Here is a 9143-nt window from a genome sequence, read left to right as displayed (position 1 = left end):
ATCAAAATTGAAATAAAAAAATGTCAACAAAACTACCATAACCATGATTAAATAATAAACAAATACAGACAGGACCAACGCAACACTGTTCGTTTTTGGTCCAGATTACCATCGATATATATATATAAATGTTGCTGCTACTTTCCGGTTGTCTTTGGAAGTTAGAGAAACGCCTGCAGATTCAACACTATATGCCGCGGATTGAAACAACAGTTGCGCCGGCGCAGGACTCGATCGTGCCTCAAAGCGTTGGACACCGCAGTTGTAATAGTTTTTATAGTTTCTGGTATTCGGACATCATAATATGGTTGCCTTTATCATCAATCTGTAAAGTGATCACTTTTTGTATTTATAAGCTGTATTTTATTTCCGATCTTCATTACAGCATTATCTACTAACATGATGAATTGAATGTCGACTATTATACTATAGTAAGTTGTACTTTACCGTCAAATATCCGTCAGGTAACAGGTTAGCACCAGTGTCCGTTACATTTTATATATTAATTTTATATTAAAGTAGGCATACTATTGCGCATTGTAAATTTGTAAATAAATTATTTTTTTTTTTCTCGATAAAGCAGCTGCTGTAGTGTTTTAAAAATATTCGACACGGTGATGGTTATTTTATAGTTATATTGTACATTTGAACGTAGGTTCGAGGATTAAACGTTGCGCTTATATATTAGTTTAAATGTATTTAACAAACCGACGATTAACAGTAATAATTGGTTTAAAGTACTACTGTACACGGAACATACTAATAATGTAAAGCCGTAAAGGTAGGTACTTTAATTTATTAATTGGGTATATATTATGTCTACAATTTAATCACAATCTTCATGGAATAACGTAGTTCTAATATCGTTAGTAGGTATAGACGTATAGTAGCATTTTATAGTTTAGTTTTGAACAAATGTCTGATATAAGTTTATCCACCAAGAAGATCGATGTGAAAATAAAATAAATAATTTTCAGGTTTCACAAAATATAAATTGTTAGCGAAATATAAAATAAATAAAAAACATATTATAGGATTTTAAAAAAATAATAATTTGTACAACATAATATAAAGGTTTTGATTTAAAAATAGAAATAACTAAATGATTACCTATATATTACAAATACTAAGTTTTATGATAATATTGACATTCTACGATATTTTCTACGTCAACTTCGTCTGTCACCGATTACCCACCGTTCCGCTCCTATGCACTGCAATCCATGATGTGTGAGTAGTCCAATAATGGTTCACCACAACAGTCACATGCTTTCCCCTCATCCTTCCTATCTTTATAGACATTTTCCGAAGTTTCCATGTCCACCATCACAATTTTAGTCAAACGAAATTACATCCCTATGTATACTTGTGAGGGCGTGAGGCCCATGCTTCTGGACTGGGCAATTCTTTGAATCTTGAATGCTTATGAACATGATCACATATCTTATTATATACCTATAGGTAGCAGTATTATATTAAATCAATGAATGAAAAGTATATAATATACAATATACAAAATTAAAAGTCTTCAACACAACACTTTGTTTTTTACGTATGCTCGACAACTATTATATAACTATAGCTAGGTACCTACCTCTATAATTTTCATAACAGATCATAAGTTGACATCTTATAAATTATAATTAACAATAACGAACTATAAGTAAATCAAGGCCGTACAGAATAAATTATAAATATTATTGTAACCAGGAGTGGCTCCATAATTTTCAGAAAATGTCGATATTATATATATGTATAACATGATTTTTTTTGTAATTTTGTTTTTAACTCTATACAATTGCGTTAGAAATACAACTTGAGGGGCCCTAGCTCCTCCCTCTGGAGCCACCCACGATTGTTACGTACCGTTAGTATATTAATTATCGTTGACCCAAATGTATTCATTTGCTGCAGGGCACCTATTGCAAAACGATCATTTATTCGGAATTAATTCACATAATTTTTTTACAAATTAATTTAGTCTACTGAACACGTAGATTTTTATTCAGCTGTCGTGACTTAAAAATATCTGCCGTATTGTGTATCCTACTCGGAGAATACTTAATACGATTGCGTGGAACGCTGCGGTGGCGACGACGACAACGTCGTCTGCCACAACCCGGTGACCATTGTTGTGCACGATGGAGTGAAACCATTATTGTTATTATTATTATTATTACTGCACGTTCGTTGTTTGGACTGTTCAGTACTTCAGTCGCTGATTTAACTCCAACGCCGCGTTAACGTCTCTCATGCGAATCAGAATCAACCGATAAACCTTAGACACTCCGACGTGTTCTCTGCGAGTCATATAGCACACACATATTATGTAGGTTCCTACCTACCTACACGGATACAACATATATATTACGGTTATCGTTTTGTGGATTTGTCACAAACTTTCAGTAAGTCCCTTACACAATACATATGTATAATTAAATAAAATCGTATAAAACGTTTTATGATATTTTGGTATCTAAATAATAGGGTTAAATAAAAATTATATCAAATTGTGCACATCATGTAGCATGATATGCATTATAATATGTAGTAATTATTGTTTTTTTAAAATTCAAACATTGATTATATTTTATGTAACTTTTTAATTTTTAATTTCATAAATAATAATACATATTACATACATTTTATACTTGTTCATAGTTGTTTCTTGTAATTTATAATGATTATTCAGAAGACATTTTTTATTAACTCAAATACTTATCTTAACAGTCGAAGAATGAAAATGTACAATTCGTTTCAATTACTTACGTGCTAAAGACAATATAAAATATTGTATGATAAAAATTATATTTTTCTTAATCTTAAATAATGTACTTATATATTTTTAAAAACATCGAAATCACGCTAGTTTATTTGCATTTATTATAGCTTGTAATTTCATCGAGTAGATAGTAATTATAAAAATAATTAGAATATTTACCCAAATAAAAAGATACGTATAATATCTATTCGGTACGTTACACCAAATTAGTTTTTATTTGGGTTTTCATTATTTCCATAAAAACATGTACCAATATTTGTTTAACCACTATACTTTTATTTACAGGGAAATAATTTTCCTTACAAAGATAAAATTTGTATAATATATAATATGTATACGTGTACGGTGTACCTGTAGATCAGTAAAGTACTATTTGTACACATTTAACCAACGTTTAAAATAACACACCGATTCGCTCCAGTAAGTATTACCGCAATAGAATTTGATATTACGGCAATAATTATTGACAGTAACTTGACTACCTATATTATACTACTAAATACAATAAACGTAACCTACAAACATAGTTAATTTATTTTAGTAATTAAAAAGAAAAAACATTTTTATTTTTAAATAATATTATATAAATGTAATAAATATTATTAAAATTTTGTAGAGTTTGTTGTTCTATACCTATATGTGGTAATTATTGACTTTGATACCTATAATTTTGTAAAATATAAATGTTTATTGTATTTTGTTTACATGGTTTATTTTGTTAAGCAAATATAAATAAAATAGCACAAATATTAGGCAATCAATTAAATTATATATCGTTTACTGTATTTTTTTAGATGGGTCACGACCAACCTCACTCATACGTTTGGCCTGCAGACTATAACTGGATGAAACCACAGCATCATGTTGAAGTTTCAACAGTGAGTCAAGTAAACTTCCCAGTGTCATCAACAGGTAAAGATTCAAAATCCATCAAATTAATCGCTTCCGTGCGCTGTGGCCCTGAACGTAGATAATACTGATTTTGTTTTAAATAAAGTAAAAGGGAAAAGTGTTTCTCTTGATACCAAAACGGTCAGATAATAAGCAACTATTGGTAATTTTTAACAAATCTACCGTGAAATAACTCTTACAGTTATTAACTACCATATTATAACACTCAGAGCTAATGGGAAATACAATAGATTCGGTTAAACAATAAACTTCAAGAAAATATTAAAAAAACATAATCATGTCAATATTTTCATGAAATAAATTGCCAATTATTTTTTATTTTTTTTTTATGTTTGTTATAATATTTACTATCTAAAGTTAAACGTATATTGTGATTTTGATTTTAATCGTCTAACATAGAATATAGAATCTAGCTAACTAGTTACTTATATTTTATTTTCTCCGTCAAATCGGTGAACCACGAATGTATATTATTAATATAAATATATATATTAATTATTATTATATTTTAATTTAAAAAAAATTATAATATTTCAGAAGTTCTGGTGCCATGGCTATTATCTATGTGGATGATGGGAAATAAAACTCCTACGGACTATCCTAAACGTAAAGTTGTGAAAAAACCAAACAGAAAAGGTCGGAACGAAAACACGGGATTTAAAGATCGTTTTACATGGGGCCAAATTGATCTGGAATATCCCAATCAAGATTCCAAACAGATGGCTATTAATACCGGTGCATTTATACCGGTTAACAATCTACTATTAGGGCTGGAAGTGTGGAAGAACAAGATGTTTTTAAGCCTGCCACAGTGGAGACCGGGAATACCAGTAACGTTGGCGTACGTGAATTTGAACAGTCACGCCAAGTCCCCAATCCTGAAGCCATATCCCTCGTGGAACTGGTAATTTGTTTTTTATCTTCTATTAACGGTGGTTATAATTGATGACCACGATTCGGTCGGGTGGTTCAAAATTATAACGAACAACGTAAAACCGTAATGGTATCTCGTAAATTTCTAGGTACGCTAATAATATGAACCGCTGTCATGGTTTGGTGTCCGTGTTCCGGATGGAAGTGGACAAGTGTGACCGATTGTGGGTGTTGGATACAGGCGCCATAAACTTGGCAAATAAGGTCGATCAAATATGTCCAGTCAAGCTAGATGTGTTTGATTTGAAAACTGATACACATATCAAGCGTTTTATTATCCCGAAAAATCAAACGTTAAAGGATTCGCTGTTTACAAACATTGTAGTAGAGATTCTCAACGATAATTGTGAAGATGCGTATGCTTACATGTCTGATGTATTTCAATACGGATTGGTTGTTTACAGCTATAAAGAGGTGTATTTGTGCTTATTTAAAAATTAATTATTTTTTAAACAGTCGTATGTAGGTACCTATCATATTATATAGCTTGCACAAAATACCATATCGGTCGTGTACCTACACTTCAAAAAAAATAATATAACCGTTAAAATATGTAGAAGACTCAAAAGACAGTGGCCTAGAGACCTACTAAAAAAAAAAAACCTTGATACTTAATATGTAGGTACCTGGCCGGGGGGCGCTGCCGAGTGCTTGCCATCTTATGTTAAATTCTATTGTCACTACCATTAAATTATCAAATTTTCTTATTGTACTTAACGTTAGGTATATAGATTGTAAATATTACAAATATAAAATTTAAAAAAAAACCGTTAAAATCGTTAAAATAATACTATTATTACTACTATGCAGGACGTCTCTCGCCGGATCAACCATCCATATTTCTACCCAGATCCGCTGTACTGCCATTACAGTATGGACGGCATAACGTTCAACTGGATGGACGGTATTTTCGGCATGTGCCTGTCACCGGACGGCGGTGCCGGGCAGCGGGTGCTCTACTTCCATTCGCTGTCCAGCAACAACGAGTTCTACGTGCCCACCGCATCGCTGCGCAACGGTACGCTCCGCGAGGGTGACATCATCGAGCATTTCTTTGCGCTCAACGATTCCCGGTGCGCACGCCACCAATCGTGTCAGTCGTCTGGCATGGCCGTGGACGCGAAGGGCGTCATGTACTACAACTTAGTGACAGCGGGCAAAGTGGGATGCTGGGACACCGGCCGCCCGTTCGAGTCGGTCACACAGGGGCTGTTGTCCAGCGGCCCGACACCGCTCAGCTTCCCCAACGATCTTAAGGTAGACAAGGAGTCCGCGCAAAGGGTGTGGATGCTCAGCAACGGGCTACATAAGTATCTGTACGGCAAAACCGACCCAAACCAGATCAACTACCGAATAATGGTTGCGTACACGGACGATGTCGTCAAAGGTACGGTCTGTGAATCCAACTGACTGCCCTATAATAATTTATATAATTCAGGACTTGAAAAACGGTTAAACCAAAACAGAAAAAAAGCTACATACTTTATACTATATAATATTTAAAACTGAAATTTAAATTGAAAAAAAATATTGGTATTCAAACCTGAAAAACTGAAACGATGTTAAAAATAAAAATAGGAAAAAATAAAATAAAATCTCTACAGATATATATTTGGAAATATATTATCAAATAGTCAAATATAACATATAACCTATTAATGCTATTTAGTATTTATAAGCATCTAAATTTATTTATACCGATAATAAAATATTGTTTTACACCACTACTGAAATAAATAAAAACCGCCAATCAAAACCGTTTTAAAAGACAAAAAATGAAAATCGTAATAAAAGTTTAAAACCACAAATTAAATTCAGTTGTTGCCAAATTTAAGACGACAAGACATAATATACCTATTATAATTGCTCAATATTATTATATATACCTATGTGATACTTACGTATAAATATGCATATAACATATTATATTATATATGTATATTGCTATATATATATAATATTAATATATATATATTACTATATGTCTATATTATATACTATTAATTTTATAAGTATCGACAGTATATCTTAATAACTTACAACTTTATGCGAGTGCCAAAATATAGTTTTTCTGGTATTATTTATAATTGTACGGGTTTGATATGCAACAATCAAATTCACCCGGTAAGCGATCAAATGGGTTACGTGTAGTAGCCAATAGAAGATACCTAGTCAACATTAAAACTTGTTAAATTTTATTTGTGACAACTAATAATTGTCTTAATTTTGTTAAAAATATAGCTTTTTATGCTAATCAGTAATCTAATTGTGGCTATAAGGAGTATTGTGCAGATTGTTATTATTGAATAACAATCTGCACATTGTGTAAAATATGTACCTATATAAAACATACATAAATATAAAATAGATACCACAATTATTTTAAACTTCTTGTTTTTTTTTTTTTTTTATTATTAGAAAACAATAATGTGCACAATCTGTAATATACAATACAATAAGTAATAGGGGGGTCAGTTTACAGGATGGTACGACATGAAAGAAGGGGGGGTCCAATGACCCTACTTCAAAGCACTTCTTGTTGTACCTATGTGTTTTAATTTTTATGTTTATAAAATTTAAAGAAAGTTTACTGAAAGTCTCTTTTTTTTAATTAACTAAATTGTTTTTCCAATGGATTAGTCGTAAGTGTTGAGTAATATTCTTTATTACTATTATCAAACTATTTTTCGTAGTACTCATAGCAGTTACAATATAATATTATAGTAAAGGTAAATTTCGTACCTGTATATAGTTAATTGTTTATACTTGAGTTTTATTTTTATTAATAAAATTTTAACATAGTTACTAACTTTTTAGTTTTAGTTACATTATATACGTCTTATAGCTTTACACGCACTTATTTTATAACTTATACGTTTATAGGTAGGTCTAGTCATATATACCATATGAGTTAATTTTTATCTATTATGAATTTATACACCTTTTAGGGTCGAATATATACTCGTGAAAATAATTCTTCTATACATACTCAGTTATCAGTATCCGAACCTAGTTTGAAAAAAATAATTTAGAAATTATAATACATATTTTATAAACAATAAAAATTGACACTGCGATAAGGAACCATAGTCCCGTATTTATTAAAATGGATGTGAATTCCTAATGGTGTAGGTACCTAATTACTATAATGAGTTTTTAAAAACTTATACTATATAGCCCAACTTATGCCACTAAACGGCTCAATATTGTTACCTAATTCATATATTAAAATCTTTACCATCTAAAAGTGTTTTGGTTCACACTTTGACTCAAAAAATTGCGTATGTATTAAATTATTTTTAATTTGGATGCGAGTGTAACTGCTGTTTGTTATCTTTTATACATTTAAAAAACAATTTTGATTTTTGTTTAATAACTGACCTTTTATTATAACTTTATTGCATACCTGTATTGTGTAAAATCGGTACTAATGTATTTAAATTATTATTATATAGGTATAATGTATATTATATTTTTGTATATACCTAGATGTGTATGAAAAATAAAAACATATGACTTACGAAAATTGAATTTGTATGAAAAAAATCAAATAATTTATTCATGATCTGTACGTAATTTATAACATCCCTCTTTTTAAGTAGCATAAATGCACAATAGAAGGTATAATTATTCGATTATCGTATATTATAAAATGGCTTATCTTAATTTTTGTGAATAATTTTGTAATAACTCAAAAGTACGATATAAACATAAGAACGACTCCTGTCGATAAATATATTTAAAATCGTAAAACTAAGCTGTTACCTTCCTCCTGGTGTTCGGAGGGCTCTCGAGATCGTGTATTCGAGAATTAGATCAGATACACCATACAACACAATTGTATATAGAACAATAGTACTACACTGTACAGGTAATATAATAAATGCAATTAATATAAAATATTATATTAATTGCCTTACCTGATCCGTAGTCGCCTGTAAATTATCTTGTAGAGGTTTTTTTTTATATACACAGAATAATATTTTTTAAAAAAAGGGTATGAATCGAAATAATAAACGCACTGATTATTGCTCACATAAGGGGCCTAGAGTGTCGCTCGTTGAAATCGGTTTTAAGACTTTTGGACGTTGTTATTCGGTGACTGGTGCTCATGCACTGGCTTAAGAGACGACGTGAAAACGCTGACCAGAGAGTGGTAGGCGACTTTATCAACAAGTTATCGTGAGCCTGGGAACTAGATTATTCTTTGGCGGCAGATACCCTTTATTTTTTCTTTCCTTTTCTCTAGCGGCATCATAAAATAAAGTCACACACTTCCCACGTTATAACATCATAACTGCATGCCAATATCTTAATTGTCGTTGATAATGGTTTTATTTGATGTGACCGATTTCTATAAACAACAGTCTGGCCGTTATTTATTATTCTGTAAGATTTTAGTTTATTATAATGGCATGTGGGCATATCATTACAATTTCTTAATATTTAGTAATATTTACTTCAATACTTTATATTATTATTTATTATCAAATAACTACCTATATTCACTCAGTGG

At 30.9% G+C, this 9143-nt stretch overlaps 1 protein-coding gene across 1 annotated transcript; it reads left to right on the top strand.

Annotated features, from left to right (window-relative positions):
- The first annotated feature begins 2137 nt into the window (after positions 1–2137).
- Positions 2138–6197, top strand: LOC100161748 (protein yellow-like). The gene is made up of 5 exons (XM_016801439.2): positions 2138–2405; positions 3577–3694; positions 4232–4598; positions 4717–5041; positions 5438–6197. The coding sequence occupies exons 2-5, from the start codon at positions 3577–3579 to the stop codon at positions 6035–6037; spliced, it is 1410 nt and encodes a 469-aa protein (XP_016656928.1). The 5' UTR covers positions 2138–2405; the 3' UTR covers positions 6038–6197.
- Positions 6198–9143: the final 2946 nt, after the last annotated feature.

Source organism: Acyrthosiphon pisum, chromosome A1, assembly GCF_005508785.2.
Source record: "Acyrthosiphon pisum isolate AL4f chromosome A1, pea_aphid_22Mar2018_4r6ur, whole genome shotgun sequence".
Taxonomy (NCBI): Eukaryota; Metazoa; Arthropoda; class Insecta; order Hemiptera; family Aphididae; genus Acyrthosiphon; species Acyrthosiphon pisum.
Note: the sequence above shows the minus strand (reverse complement) of the source record. Positions and strands in the feature narration are given on the sequence as shown.